This window comes from Streptopelia decaocto (assembly GCF_964273445.1).
Source record: "Streptopelia decaocto genome assembly, chromosome: 1".
Classification (NCBI taxonomy): Eukaryota; Metazoa; Chordata; class Aves; order Columbiformes; family Columbidae; genus Streptopelia; species Streptopelia decaocto.
The window spans coordinates 58953378-58969960 of NC_138663.1; the positions used below are offsets into that span (position 1 = coordinate 58953378).

The 16583-nt window shown below is 37.8% G+C and overlaps 1 protein-coding gene across 3 annotated transcripts in view; it reads right to left on the reverse strand.

Moving 5' to 3' along the window:
* Window positions 1-3918: 3918 nt before the first annotated feature.
* Window positions 3919-16583, reverse strand: part of CRY1 (cryptochrome circadian regulator 1) — a 41446-nt gene continuing 28781 nt past the window's right edge. The window contains exons 4-14 of one of the 3 annotated variants that reach the window (XM_082049377.1): window positions 15762-15946; window positions 14189-14277; window positions 13453-13593; window positions 13049-13360; window positions 10409-10560; window positions 10117-10319; window positions 9329-9397; window positions 8067-8159; window positions 6828-6899; window positions 6628-6735; window positions 3919-4588 (exon numbers count right to left, since the gene is read on the reverse strand). In XM_082049377.1, coding sequence (XP_081905503.1) covers window positions 6632-6735; window positions 6828-6899; window positions 8067-8159; window positions 9329-9397; window positions 10117-10319; window positions 10409-10560; window positions 13049-13360; window positions 13453-13593; window positions 14189-14277; window positions 15762-15946 — 1420 coding nt within the window. In that variant the 3' untranslated portion in view covers window positions 3919-4588; window positions 6628-6631. Of the gene's footprint in view, window positions 4589-6627; window positions 6736-6827; window positions 6900-8066; window positions 8160-9295; window positions 9398-10116; window positions 10320-10408; window positions 10561-13048; window positions 13361-13452; window positions 13594-14188; window positions 14278-15761; window positions 15947-16583 lie in introns of all 3 variants that reach the window. The other 2 variants (XM_082049376.1, XM_082049378.1) reach the window with 2 other exon arrangements.

Below are 16583 nucleotides of genomic sequence, written 5' to 3' on the forward strand. Positions count from 1 at the left end.
AAGCTGAGGTAATGGCTAAAGTGGGAGAAATTTCGTTTGATTGGTCCTTAAAGGAGGGAATTCTTGTCTAAAACATTTGGCGAGCACAAACAGGGGAGAGGAGGTTCTCTTTCTGTCCTGCATCTAATCTAAACTAAATTAAACTAAACTAATCTAATCTAAAACAAAGCACCTGGCTAGGTAGCAAGAACTTGTGCATGAAGGCCTCAGGAATAGGCAAAGACTCACCTGAGGCTGCTTAGCAGGTCCATGATAGAACAGAGACAAGAAGCCGAACCTTGGGGGTCTCAGTTCCATGTGTTGGTTACAAGGGTCCCAGTGGATAGAGACAGCCTAGTAAATGCTTCAGGTAGGTAAAAGCATTTTCAAAAGCCCATTTTTAAATACCCTGGTTCCCTCAAAATAAGCCCCAGCATGATTTTTCAGGATGCTTGTAATATAAACCCTATTCCAAGAATAAGCCCTAGTTACAGTTGATCAAAAAGTCGATTTAAATAGCATCCAGGTAGCTATACATGTAAAAAAGTAATATGTTTTAGAGCAAAAACTAATATAAGACCCTGTCTTATTTTCAGGGAAACAGGGTAACAGGTGGGTGAGGCAAAGTGTATTTGAAAAAATAATATATGTTTAGACAGTCAAGCACACAGGGCATCGTTCCTGAACAGCAGCTTTCAGAGCAATAAAGGAGAATTGGTTTCTGACTTGGAAACACAGGGTAGCTACTATTGCAGCTATACAGCAATTCTACAATTTATCTGTATTTCGCCTTCCCCAGCTGCTAGCACAATCTTTTGGATGACTAAACTCTGATTTTTTTCCTTCTCAATACCAAAGGCCTCTCTCCAGGGCAGCCCCACGCTCCCGTACGAACATGACCTCGCACATTCTTCCCCCGCAGGCGGCGGGTTCCCCCGGCACCGCACCCCACAAACCCCGCGCTCGCAGCACCACCTACGGACTGAGAGCAGGAACGCGGCCGGAGGAGCAGCCGGGCTGGAAACAACGGGGAAATCTTTGGTCTTCCTCCAGCCGCAGTTCGCTCCCGAGCGCAGAGGGGGAGGCCAAGCTACAGCGCCAGCCCTCGGAGGCCAATTTAAGTGTCACACGCCTGTGACACAGAGCAGTGACGACTGCAAGGGGTAAGGAGCAGCTGAGGACCTGTCGCTGTACACAGAGAGCAAGTGTGCCCCTCCGGATGCCTGTACTTGTACAGCTTCTCACATACGTAAATGATGTATTTTTTCCCGGCTGTCTCATATTCAAAAAAATGACCAAGTTGCTCTGACTTTAAAGTTTCAGCAAATAGGAAAAACTGCTTCAAGTATATACGTGGCACAGAACATTTTATTTTAATTTACCAGAAAATTTGAAAGTATAATTTTAAAATAGTAAAGGTCACAGAGCTTAATAAATAGGCAATAACAGTTTTACTTAAAACATACATCAAGAGCTTGAAGGGGGTTTGTTCCTTACCCCTGAGAATCACTTTCAGCAGCCCAAGGTACCTGCCAACACAGGGACACAACTCTCCAGGCAGCTGCAGACACTGAATCATAGAATGTCCTGAGTTGGAAGGGACCCACAAGGATCATCGAGTCCAACTCCTGTCCCTGCACAGGACAACCCCACAGTCCACACCATGTGTCTGAGGGCTTGTCCAGTCTCTTCTTGAACTCTGTCAGGCTTGAGGCCGTGACACCTCCCTGGGGAGCCTGTTCCAGTGCTCCACCACCCTCTGAGTGAAGAACCTTTCTACCTACCCCTGCAGCAACCCCTGTCCTGATGGAAGCCAGGCTGCAAACCACCACTCAGGGGAGCAGCATGGGCACCTGGCCTGTTCTTGGATCAGGTGGGGAAGCAGTAAAAATGTGTTATCACAGCTTACTGTTGCTCCCTGCTCCAGCCAAGTACAGACAGGATTTCTGAGCTACAGCAAGGTTCATGTAAATGTCACTTTTCTTCAACAGAAACTAGTCAACCATGTCACTAAATCCAGCATAAAACTGCTTTCTGATTTCTAACTGACACCTCCTTCAAAATTTGCCCAGGATCCCCTCTGTAGGGCCTTCACAGCTTTGCACTCAATTTAACTCCTTTCATAAACATCTGTAAGCAGGTAGCACCAGTACAATACAGGCCACACAAGTTCCTTTGGAAATGCTCAAATCCTAAAGGCTTAAAGACACAATTTATTTTTTTAATCACATATACCAGCTAGACCATCCTTGTGCACTTCCAGAATACATTCTCCTGGGGTTTGATTTCCAAGAAGCCTCAGTCTGCAATACTCCATTGCCTACTAGCTAAATCCCTCAGGAACAGAGCTTTCTTGAGGAGTATTTTAAGCTCAGTATCTGGAGGAGAGGTCTAATAAGAAACAATATCCTGGCCTGTATCCATAGTGGGTTTGTAACACACATCCAACTCCTACTTGAAAATCACAAAGGGGGTAATGAGAGCACGGGGAGAAAACTTCTGCATGTTACAATAGTTTTGGTCAATTTTACTGTGCAGCCAAAGCCTCAGCCATTTTTATTTGTTTTTGTGGTCACAGCAGGTACAGGGTGTTTCAAAAAGATGGACATAACTTGAAATCACTTTGCTTTGAAACCGGGTCCCTCTCTTTGCAACACCCTGTACTAGTGGGAGGGAAGAATAGGAGGCAAAGGGCTTTTATGAAGTTGCTGTTACTCAGAAGGCAACTTCTCCCCTCTCCTCACACTGACCTACTTACAGACCATTTCTTCCACAGTCCTGACACCAGAACTCACACACGCCAGCACACAAGTGAAGCAGCATCTTCACTACATATTTTCCTTTGCTAATCTAAGGACTTTTCTGCACCAAGGAAAGGAATCCTCCTTTTAGCATTTAAGGAAGGGGAATTAACTTACCATAGAAATTAACTCCTTGGGAAATTTCTACTTTCACCTATAGAACTTCCAGACTGGTTGGGGAAAAAAGTGATTAAGCGTTTGTTCTTACCTTGATGAAGTTTCTCTGTGGCAGTTTCATAGCCTATTCAATTCAGGAAAGTCAAGTGGAATATTTCATTTAGATGGTATGACTTCTTTTTTCTTCAAGATCAAGCAAAGATTCTCTGCCTCAGGACGGTTACCATGTTGCCTGTATTTTCTTAGTAGTACTTTTGATTTTGCTATTGTATCCAAATCAGTATGCAGATGTATTTACATTAATTATCATCAGCTAAAATCTAGCAACAGGCAGAACCACAGCAGTGTATTCCACACAAGAGCTCTGCTGCCTATGTTGTTAACCCATAAATCTGGTCTGAATTTTCAGCCGACACAGCAGTGCCCCATGACTGGAAGCCACTCATGTGATGCTAAGAACAAGATCATTAACTCCTCCCACGAGAGAATTGATTTGTGCACCTACTCAGGTAGGTAACTGACCTAGTTATATGCAAAATGTAGCAAGACAGGCTGTTTCTTGAGAGACCTTAATGGTCTGAGAAAACATTTAGATAAAACTTCTCTAAACATTTAAGGTAGTATTGACTGAGTAGTCAGCAAACCCATTGTGTTTTTAGGCATCGACATCCTCAAAGAGCAGCAAATTAGCTGCAGTGCAGAAAAGACTCCCAGACTATCAAGCAAATTGCGATTTCAGCGAAAAAACAGCCCAGATTTTGAAGAAACACTTAATAAATACATTGGTGAAAAACACTTAATGGTTAGCACACCTGCATGCAATTTCAACAAAACGGCCTGAATAATTTGGATAGTGTTTTGCTTCAGTATAATGAAACTTGAAGTGAGAGGTAATATAGTTCACTGCTCATGGCTTCCAGATTAAGTCTAAAAATTACATTTCACTTCTTTTTCTAGAAACAGTTTTGTTTGGAAATATGTACCAGAGCAGTAGCGTACATAAAAGACAGACATATGTATCTGTATATACAATTTTCTTTTATTAACAAGGTACGTTATTACTGAACAAGGCAACTGGGAAATACAAGGACTGGACATATACATGAAAATTTTACAACTTGACAAAAAATTGGCATATGACTTCTGTACAGATGCGATTAATAAAGGTTACAACTCTATTGTATTTGATTAAACACAGTCCTAAGCACTTACATTATGAAAATATGAAGTTGATCAGAGAGGTCAAGTTCTCAAATCTAAAAATAATAACAATTTAAAAACTTCAAAACCCTCTATATCCATCCATTTTACTTATCATCACTACAGCTTTTCCTGCTACCATATACATGAAAGATTATCAAAAATATATTGATGGGTCTATCGCTAATCATGGCTGTTCATATTTACATTAATTTAGCAAATTCTTCACCAAATACTGTATATACAAAACTCAATTTATTTGCCCTTTGTGAAAGAGTCATTAAAAAGTTAAAAACCATAGAAATGCCAGTTAGAAATAATGCATTCCAAAAATTGGACTTGTTTACAACAAATGAGAACAATTGAAAATAATTCATGATACACGATGTCATTTTAGTACAAGTACTCTCACAACACTGTAGTTCCAATACAGAGTTAGCAGGAATTTTGTCCTGTGTGTTCTTTGAGTAGCATCTCCTCTTCTAATAATGCTGCAAGAAAACAAAAGAAAAAAATTAAGCAGTTTGTCATGCATCTTTGAACAAGGCAGAAATAATCCAAGGGACCAATATTCTTTCCCACACTTCTCAGGGCAGGAAGCCCTGTCCCCATTTGTATTGGCCCAAATACTCAGAATTCTTATTTCTTACTCCTTTGAGCCCAAAATGGGAAGAGGAAAAAAGAAAAAAGGAAAGAGAAACCAAATATCATCTGTATTTTAGTGCGGTTTATAAAGTACACACCTTTGCCAACAGTGTTTTTGAGTATGGTCTTGGCTGATTTTTGTATTTGACTACAATGCTTTTGCAGCATGCTTTGAACACCCCTAACAAAATCAGTCCTCTCTACCAAACTCGAATCCCCTCCAACCTGCTTCTCAATTGAAAAAGAGCTTAGACAGGAACCAGACGCTTGGTCTACAGGCACTTCTACACAGACATGAGCACCTAAGGAACTCCGCAATACAACACACAGATACTGAATGAATCTACACATACTAAGGATTAGACAGCTACTGAAACATGGACTCTTGGAATTATATTCCACTCAGGCCCATCTGAGTCTGAGAACACAGAAGCGCAGTTTATGGTGCTTCCAGCATATGAGAAAACATCAGATGGATCAGTCGCTAAAGTCGCCGCTCGCTTCTCTGAGTGACAGGCATTATGGAAACAATGCTGTGGTTCTTCACTGAGTCAAATCAGTACAACACAATTGTTCATAACGCAATAACTTTGTCAAAGTGCTGACACCACATAACAAGCAAAATTAGATCTCACTGTCAAATCCAAATGAAGTGGATTCAACTTCCCTTTTTATTTCTAGAGATGCTGAGTGTATCTTCTATACTTGCTGTCTGGAATCCCTGTCTTCCAATTCCACTGAAGTCTCTCCATGTGCTATTACTTCACCTATGCGTTATTCTTACTTATTCTTTAAATTTCATGATGACCAACTCTTAAGTTTCGTTTTTTTTTTTTTTTTTTTGTAAAAGGATGGAATGACACGTAAACCACCTTTAGTCTATGCAGCCACACTCCTAGTCTTCAAATCTTGTCCCCTTTTATCTCAGACAGCCCTCCATTCTTTTGCTTTCCTTTAAATAATTACTCTTTTATTTGTCTTTCAAGTGACCTCCCTTATTCCTCTCAAACCAAGCCCACTGGGGTAAGGGGTATAACATCTTTGGCCTTCTCTTTTCTCTATCTGTTTCTATCTCTATCTGTTTCTCTATCTGTTCTAAGTGACTTTACCCAAAACACAAAATCCAGTTATCTTCTCTATGTTGATGTTTTCACACAAAAACTCTTTCTCCAATTTACCGCTTCTCTCTACACATTCTCACACCTGTTCATGTGTATCTATCTGAGCAATGTTTCCTCCTCCAAATTCAAATACTTTTTACCACAGCTTTTCTTGACAAACTTGGGCAACCAAAGCATCCTACTTAGGTTACAGACCAACGACAAATGCAAGTCTTCAAATCTTTCTCGTCCCTACATCTTTGCGTGCAATAACTACACATCAGCATTTTGCAGGTTTTCTGCAGTCTCTCTCTAGAACATGTGCTGCTTTGTCCACTTTGTATGTCAACAACCTCTAATCCAGGCCCTGAGCCTTTTCTTGTAAGCTGCATTAGTTTTCTGATTCAGGTCACCATACATTGACACAAACAACGCTGCTGGCACAACTTAAGGCAAGATGCAGGAGCAGAAAGTAACTGAAGCTACATAAGCAGCTCTGCTAATGTACATGTAAACACAGTTTATCCATCTCCCGTTCATTAACACTTCCATCTGTGATAATCTTCAGTCTACTTCTATTTTTTATAACTACTTCCTATCTCATACTCCCTAAGCTCTCTAGAGCCAGGATTTTGCATTGTTTGTACAGTACCTGGAACAGAAGTATTTACAGCAATAATTTAGGACCCTTTGCATTGCAGTGACATAAATGCCATCATAGACACAAAATCTGTACAGGACTTTTACACATTAACAGGATAATTTTAAGGTGTTTCAGATCTTACCAGATTAATTTGTGCTCTGTCGCTGGACTTTTGGTCCAACGCTCTGAGTTTCTTCTTCTGGATTTGGGCGTTTCCCTGCACTAATGCCAGTACCAAGGGCCGTTCGTCCTGATAATTTAAAACCAGTATTTACATTAAGACTCTATTGTACCTTTATCTATTCAGGAAAAGCATTTGGATTTTTTTGTTACTTAAATTACCTGCTTGCAATAAGTGCGATTGCTGATTGTCTCCATGAGCATAGTGTAAGATACTACTTGCTTGACAGTAACCTGTTCAGATACAGTAGATATTTATCATAATAAAGAAAATTTAGAATTGCAAGTGAGTGTACAGTTACATTCTTTACAAAAACAAAAAGGAGCAAATTGATTTATTTTCCATGATCAAGAAAAATTCCTGCCAGAAACCATCCTGAATGCAGAAGAGCTCTTACACAAAAAAAGCCTTGTGGCAGTCTACAGCGGTTAAATATATATGCACTTATTATGAACAGTGAACAATATTAAGTGTGTGCATATTTATGCGTGATATTTGCAATGAGCAGAATGTTTATAACAACTTGGTGTTTGGATATATAATTTTAACATTTGTTCTGCCCAGTCTCCTCATCCTTCTTATTATTCTGTTACAGACATAATAGTGAATCCTTAGCATACCTAAGCTGTTAAAAAAAAAAAGCAAGTTAACGTAAAGAAAGATGCAAACTATCTTCTTGTGCACGTAAACTATTCACTGGCAACCTTGACATGGAGTGCCCTGCATAAACAGTGCAAATTGGCAAAAGCAGTTGCAAGGTTTCTTATTCTGACCAGCTGTGGTGTTCCGGTTATATTCTGGATGTTTAAACAAAACAAAGATTAGAGTCTTTCATGATCAGTAAACACACCACCTCTGTTAATACTGCAAAGAAAGAAACAGCTGTGCTAAATTTGACTGCAACTTTGGTCTGTCACAAGCCCCATCTTAAGTTTCTGCAAAGTAAGTAACAAAAATTGCCTCCACCATATGAGAACATCCACACAAAACTGTGGAAATTTATTATATATGAAAAGAGTGCTACTGAAATCAGAGAAAAGAAAACACACAAATTTTGCTATCAAATACACAAAGCGAACTCCTTTCTTTTAGTTTCTTTCATTTGAAGTAATCTAGGATAATGTTTATTAATTTTTGTTCACACTTGCGACCCTCCCGCTCAAAAGATACAAATACTGTTCTAGATGAGCATTTTAGAAATAAAAGCAACAAGACAAGCAAGTTCACTCTAAGAAATAATTTTTATGTTTCAAGAACAGAAATAAGGCCAGTTCAAGTCACAGACAGCAGCTGTCCAAAAAAAAAAAAAAAAATCTATCCACGTTATTTTGATGTTTAGTCTGTTTTTCCACAGGTGCAAGGATGTGGAGATCCTCTACAGACAGGCACTGCCATTATACCTTGCTGCTGTACTCCACTTGCTCCTGTATGCGAGTCTCCCAGGGCACACGGCTGAACAACTGTATGACCGTCACCAGTTCCCAGCTGAGTTCCTGGATACGCAAGAAAAAACACTTAAACATAAACAGAAGGTACAATTCCAGTTCTGGAATTTTAAATGTTGGGTTTTTTCCCCTGCTCTTCAAGAGGCAGACTTTCATTGTGGCTTTTTTTTTTTTTTAACCACCTCAGAACAGATCCAAAGCTCTAAAACTTTTGTTATTCCAAACACATACCTGCAAATTCAGATGAATACACAGTAACCTCCTATAAAATGAGTATGTTTCCAATGTGAAAAGTGTATGCACATGTAAACATTTAAGTATATATGTATATACTCTAAGAAGAAAAGAGTGCACATAATATTATTTTTTTTTCAAACTAAGCACTTCTTGTCTTCTAAATTTCTGAACTTCAATAAAAGATCAAGCACTCAGGTCTAAGGAGTCCAGACTAACTCTTTGAGAAGAACTGTACTGGCCAAGAACAATAAGGTTGATCTTCCTCCACAATCTGCTTCTAACCTTGACTAAAGCCTAAGGACAACACAAAACCAGTAAATTCCCAGTTCTACTGTATCATCCCTTTACAAGGTACAAATAGTCCAAGGTGTACATAGTATTCAAGATGTTGATGCACTATGGATTTACATAATGTTAATATTGTTCTTTTTTCATAACTAGTTAATGCTAATCTTTGTAGGTTACAAAAAAAATATTAATAGTCTAAACTAATTTTCATCAGAACTGTACAATAAATTCTATATTAAGTTCTCTCAGTGACCGTCCACCATAATGTTGTTGACATTACAGTAGAATTAAATTCCAGTAAATCTAATAACAACATCAGAAAACTTTGCAAATTAACAGTTCTGACTTGAAAATTCACAAATCACTCCTTATTACAAATATCAGGATGCTGGTAGACTTCTAGAAGAAAATCATATTCAAATGCTTTTGAAATCAAACTGTTTGATCTACCTTAAGTAATTTTCGGGGGGAAAAACAGGTTAAACAATTCTTGCACATCTAAGATTTAAAGAAATATCTAAAGATGTCTTTATAAATTTGAAAATGTGATGTGCACTGAAAGCAACTGTTTTTTAGAATATACAATGCCAACGGCATTATAAAGGAAGCTCGTGTGCTTCAGTTACAATAACTCCATGTATCGAAAGAATTTGACTGACCTCCTGTACTACCACAACCAGAAATGCTTTCACCTGGTGAATAGCCCATTAGGCCACCATTTCCATTTCCATTTGGATTAGAAGGCACTGTTGCAAGAAGACCTAAGCAACAAAATAAAATATATAGACATAAAGACAGGAAAAAAAAAAAAAAAATTAAGTGTAGCATACTTTTTCCAAATGACAGCAAATTCTCCACCCTCACCCTGAGTCGTTTACCTTTATAACAGTAGAACATCTCTCCATCTTGCCTGCTTCTGGGATCTTGCCAAGTAATTTTAGTTCACAACTACTTAACAGGCATTTTCTACATAATATTCTGCATAACTTCTCCAATATTCATTAGTTACAAGTATTTGCTATGTTGCACTGAAGTGCAATGCATCCATATTCAATATCTGAACATACTGACTGCTTACATGTTCCTGAGCAATTTAAGTGCAAGTGGTTCACCTCTGAGCAAAGGGGACAGTGTTTCCTAACGAGAAAAAATGCTACCAGAGGCTGAACTGGTCTTGATTTGAACAACAGCATTTGCAAATGCAAATACAGTGTGGTTGAACCACATTAATTTTTTAATCACTGGTATTAAAACCTATCTGTACAAGATCAGCAGAATGCACAGAAGATCCAGAAGACCCCACTCAGCCTCTTTCTTCCCTTTCTATGTTACATCTAATATTTTCATTTACTTGGATACACACACCTGGTCCCCACACTGAGCTCACACTTGATGACCACTGCTACGGGACAAAAATCATCAATTGCCAGAAGGTGAGAGAGGTTTTCAAACAAGTAAAGCGAATATTCTATAACCATACCCAGTCCTCTGTATCGTGAAAGCTGCTGGTAGATTTGTTTCATCCTCTCAATATTCAGACGGCTTGCCTCTGCATGATTTACCATTGGTTTGGGATAATTAACTCCTATAATACATTTTGCAGCCTTCTGGATGCTCTCTGGGGCATTCCAAGGATCATAGATGTATTTTGCAGGGAAGCCTCTAAGTACTGGTAAATAACGTCTTGAAAAAAAAATATAAAACAGTCATTCTAAGTATAAAGCCACCTGACAGTTTAAGGGATATCCATAAATCGCTGCAATTTGAATTACCTGATATAATCCCCATTTGGGTCAGTTCTTCTGCCAAAACCCACTGGACAGTAGCAGTGAAAAAACTGCTGAAAGAAGGAACTACAGGAGAGCCACATCCAGCTTCCAGCATTTACACTCCAATCTGCATCAAGTAAGAGCTCTTCAAAGACCTTGAGATATTAGAGCAACAAATTAGTCTGAATGCGGCACATATTTGAGGCCCTTTTCATAGTTTCTGATTTCAGCGGAGGAAACGCAGCTTTTCAGTGTAGCAAGGCTCTTTCTCATGTGGCAACATCCACAGAACGCTCAGTATGCAACTGCAAATACTTACCTAAATGACAAACTCAAGAACAAAAGTGCGATAACCTGTTTGGCTTTTATCCTGTAAAAAAAAACCTTGTAGACATCTCAGAAAACTACAACAAAGTCACACATTCTTGCAGAAACACATTCTTAAAAAATAAATCCTCGAAGGGTGGCTGGAGCCTGACTGCTTGCAAGTAGCATGTATTGATTTCAGAAGAGTTGCTTCAGCACGTGACACCTGAGGAACCTTTGCAAACTTCCAGAAAACAGAGAATATACAAAGCACATTTCAAACTCAAGTTGTCAGTCTGAATATCTCAACTCGTGCAGCACCTTTCACTATGCAAGGAGTCCCAAGAGTAGAATTCAAGAGTTTCAGGGTAGTGCAAACATTCAGAAGTTGCATCCTTGAGGGCTAATAGTTAATCTAGTATGTCACAGTTTTGAGGATGCACACTTAAATTCCTGGAGGTATATGAACAAACACACTGAAAATGGTGGGACAGGTAATGAACTCTGGTCTGAATACAAGAAGTCTTCTCTGATAATTTGTACCTCTATTACATTAAAAATAACCCAAGAGGAAGTTGATTTATGAATGTTTTAATTTAAATCTGGAACTCAATAGTTGTGAATCATTCAAGTTACCAGCATTGATTGTTTTTTAATTATCAAAACAGACAATGCTAACTTGTCAAAAAAAAGTTTCACTGTTCAGTCAGATTGCTAGCAATATAGGCTAACAAGAAATAAAGAGAAGCCTTATTCTTTGAAGGAGCACAGTCAAGTACCTTTTATTTAAAAAAGTGCACTGAGAAGTAATTTTCAGATACTCATTTAATACCTATTTTTACAAGTTCTGATTTTCCTTTCAAACTTGTATCATCTCCAAATGTTCCAAACAAACCATCATCTTTCTTCATGCTAAGACACTAAAACTTAACATCTTACTACTGCCACCCAACTTCAACTAATATTATTCCAATATCAAGTCTAAATAAGGTAATACCATTGAACAAGGATATATCTCTCTCCCTCCATATATTAAATCAGGCATTCATTCTACAGTATATTCTGAATAAGTGTTACAAAACTATTTTCGTCTAAATATCCGCAACTATTTGGGAAAAATAGTTTATTTTGAAAAAATAAGACTTATAAAAGAGTTTTAGGAAACATTTTAAATAGAAAGTGACTAATAACATAACAAGATCTTTAGATGAACATTAAGTGTTAGCACACAAATGTTCCACTAGATGCTGCCATGGAATAAGACTTTGGAAATAACATTGCCGTGGAAAGCCACATTAACTTTTGCTTGCTACAGACGTGTGAATGAAACATCCTTCCACTGCACGAGTCTGCCCCCCCCATATATCTGGATTATTTCAAAAGTTAGAACAAGTTGGCATTTATCTGCAATATATAGCTTTGTAATTTGGCTGAGTTACTTACGTATGTGCATCTCCAATGTCTTCATCTATGAACTGTAAAAGGAAAATTCCTAAAGCGGCTTATGTTGCTGTGTAACCAAGACAATTTTGTTTTTTTAAATGAAAGGTGTTTGCTTATAACTGATTTGTTAAGAAACATGAAATTCCATAAGATTATGTACATATATATATATATTTATATATATATATATAAATATGAGATCATAATCCTGACAGGAAGTAAATTTTTTTTAGATTTCAAACACAGAAAGCTACTTTTAATTTATTATCTTTGCTCAGTAAAAGATGTGCTACCCCTCTAAAAATGTAAAAGTGATTCAAAGGCTGAGATTAAATGATTCCATTATTTTCTTCAAAAGACTGACATTTGTAATTTGAACTTCAGTATCTCTTGGATCCTTGCATAGAAATCAATTGCACTGAAACTTCAGCTAGGTAAGGTTGCCCATACTCACACTTCTAACATTGGGCAAAGGGACAGAAACTACTGAAAAGATTCTCTCAGCTTCTAGTTTTTTCCCTCTTATTCCTGTGGTGTTTTCCCTTTGCAGGAAAGCAGACATGAGGTGTGAACAGAAACTGTTCACACAGTATGACTGGAAAAAAACTTCAACTATAAGAGTAACCAATGTTTATTTGCCAAGATTTAGGAAGAAATTTCAAACTTTAAAGAATTTCAGACCTATTCTGACCACAAGAAACACTCTAATATTCCAATAAAAGGGGGTTTTCAACAGGCAAAATTTCAGCACCACCGACTTATCAGAACCTATTTAATTTTGGCCATAGTTTAAGGTTTAAAGTTCAACTTATACCACACAGTAGCAACAGTTCTAGAATGACTACCTGAAACTCTAACAGGCACTTTAAGAAATTCATGAATAAGAAACAATACCTTCACTCCTTCTTCCCAGCTAATCCAGAGGTCACCTCGAGTCAAAAAGCATGCTACAGCATGCCGGGCTAAATGGTGAATCCAACCTTCCTGACGAAGCTGTGTCATAATTGCATCAATCCAAGGAAAACCTGTCCTGCCTTCTGCCCACTTGGCCAAAGCCTCAGGATTCTTATCCCATGGAATTTGAACACAGATAGGATTCCCCTCCATTTTATCAAACCGTGGATTGTTAGTTGCCGCTGTGTAGAAAAATTCACGCCATAACAGCTGGCCATAGAGGGAGAGGGGAGGGGAGCTGTTCTTTTTTACCTGAAAATCATCATTAAAGGAAAACGTTTTATTAGGAGAAGGGAAAAATCACGGCATCTAAGAACGTGTAACTGACTAGATAGAAATCATACCTTTTTGTACAGATCCGTTAACTTGAAATAAAAGAGTCGACAGGACAAACAGCCAAAGCGGAGGTAGGGACTAAGCCCTGTAGGGCTTGCCAGAAGGGAATTCGCATTCATTCGTGGTCTTTCAAAGTTTGCTACCCAAGCCTGAAAAAAAACCAAAACCAAAACAAAACCCACACAGTAATATCGGACTACAGACTAGGTAGCAACTTGTAAACATGAAGGTAGGAATCACACACTCTCTGCAACTGAATCCAGACACTGGACAGATGATCACATTACCTATGATATCTAGGGGTTCCTTGTGAATCAGCAGAAATTTCTAGAAGATAATTCACCTCCATGCAGAAGGCATTATCTGTCTTCCGGAACTACCTATCCCTTTCTTTTAAATACAGAGGAAACCTAGACAACTAGCAATATGTTAGCTGTTAGAGCAATTCCCCTTCAAAATTCTAAAAAGTATGTTTCAGGTAAAATTACCTCCAAAGAAAAAATACTTTGAATAGAAAATAGTATAACAGATTTTCTCTAAAATTCAAATTAGAAGACAAACTGCTATTACCTTTTAAAACTAAAAACCAGCAACTTGATTTATACAATTATATCAAGGCCTTGAGTTCAAGTTCATGGCTTTTATTTCTTTTTTAAAATGACTTGCCCAATTCCTCTTACATTCCACTGCAAAACACAACTGTGTTTCCCAGATGTGTTATACTTGCTATGATTTAAAACACACCTTTCGTTCTAAATGTCTTTCCAATCGTGTGAGAGCTTCTGTTTCTCCCCCTGGCCATACTGCAGAAGGCAAACCATCTGTGTCAAAACCTGGAAAAAACAAATTGAAAGAAGGAAATTCCTTGTTTGCTTATGCTGTAGGGCAACAGAATTCTAGCACATTGATTCTTGACTACATTTTATAATATCTTGAGAATAACTCTAAATTGGATACCTAGCAAAGTACAGGTTTTAAACCAGTATGCAACCAAGTATTAAAGCACATTCAATACCCCTAACTTGCAGCAAAATCAACTTTTTTTTACTTTCACATTTACATTACTTTGTAAGTTTTATATGCTGAACACACTTACTTCAATTCCACTTCTTCTGGTTTTTTGCACAAAGTGACCACTCTATGATTTTTCAAATTATTTTCAAATTCTCAGCTCTGTACTATGTGGACTGTCCCAAAACCACAACCTTTTTATTTTTATTTTTTTTAATTACTACTAAGAAGCAACAATTGATATTGTAGTTTACAGGAAGTCTAAAAACTTCTCCCATCAAGTTAAAAGCGTAAGTGCTGTCTTCAGAACATTCCTAGGTTTCATTGACCTTGACTTAAATAACAGACAGGATTATTGTCAATTTGACGCTAAACACATACCTTCCTTTCAACTTTTGCAGCTGAAGTAATAAGATTTCTTCCACACTCCCACACCTCCCCCAAGGTTGTTCATCAGGTGCAGGAGATAATTTGTCTGCCTACAGCTTAACCACCATATAGTGAGATTCTCTCTTTGTATGAGAGTTCAAACAGAGTAGAGCTGGGGTGTCAAACTCATTTTTACTGGGGACCACATCAGCCTCATAGTTGCCTTCAAAAGGTTGAATGCAATTTTAGGACTGTGTAAATGTAATTATTCCTACTGTATAAATGTAGGATTACACAGAACAGCCAGAGTTTAGCCAAAATCTGTCCAGACCCTTTTGTTAGCAATTTGGAGGTTATACCACATTTCCTTGTATTTGGGGGGGGTAGGGGGATGGGCAGAACAGAAGAGAGAAAGGGGATTCACAGGACAATAGCTTGATACAACTCCTTAAAATTAAATTTACAAAAACACAAGACTTCTTTTAAAAAACCTTCTAAAATAATTATTTGCCTTATTATCATCTTTTTTGGCACTGCAAGACGAGATTTTTTTTTTTAATTAACTTGTGTAATAGCAGATTAATGACCTGAAGCACAAAGATACCAAACACATTTAATACAAAATGAAGTATCAGAGACTATTAGTAGCTTAATGATTAATTGGTACCATGGGAAAATGGCTATGCTGTATTACAAGAAGCCAAACAGTACTTAGTATAGTTTGATTGATCTGATCTCCCAAAAAAACCCCAAAACCACACAACTAAAGTTTACAGAGTTGATTATCATTTTTTGTTCCTTTTGCATGTTGTACTTGGCATCAGTTTAAAAATTAACCATAAGTAGAACCTCTCCCATGGTTATTTTAAGTATTATGCTTTTAGTGGAAGATTACATCTTATTTGATCTAAAATGTCAAAGCCATCTTCAAACGTACCTAGCTCTTCAAGTGATGGGACACCATATTTCTCGTCATGGTCATCAGAAACTGGAGTAGTACATTTTTCCATTACTTCTGGGGTTATAGTCTCCACTGGCATCTCTAGTGGCTCCATTCTGCTAATTAGGGTCTGGTATCGCTTGTAAGTAAGAGGAGGTTGTCCTCCATTTAATTCTATTATTCTGGATTAAAAAAAAAAAAAAAGAAGAAGCATGTCAGATAATAGTATATAACAATTATTTTTTAAAATAAAATATACATAGAAATATCTTTTTACCTGCCTGTGGCATGTTATATAAAAATCACAGGTATACGTGGTAATCCAGACAGTTTGAACTACAGTTTTACCATCTTTTTTCCCCCACTAGGGAGACATACAGATTAACTGTTTATAACCAAGTCAATTTTTCTTCATTCCTGAGTTGAGGAAAGTCCCTCAAGAACAAGCAAGTAATGAATATGGACAGCTCAAGACAAAGAAAAATACAGCTCAGCGAAGCAAATGAAAGACCGTAGCTACACAAGGATACACCCAAGTCAGCTACAAGACTATGCTATTTGCTCTAAAAGAATCCCCTATTTTTGTACTCTGGTGTTGAGAACAGTATTCAGTATTACAACTGTCTTAATATGGGGAAGAATTAAGCTCTAATTAATACACAGTGACTGTTGCAAAACCACACAGTTTCCATATTTTGCACTGTCACCTTGAGCATATCTAAAAATCTCAGAAACAGGAAAATTTCAAAGAAATCATTTACGAAGTGGTAGATTGAACCAGCTGTTCATTTGTGGGGGTGTGCTTGGGCAGGGATGGAA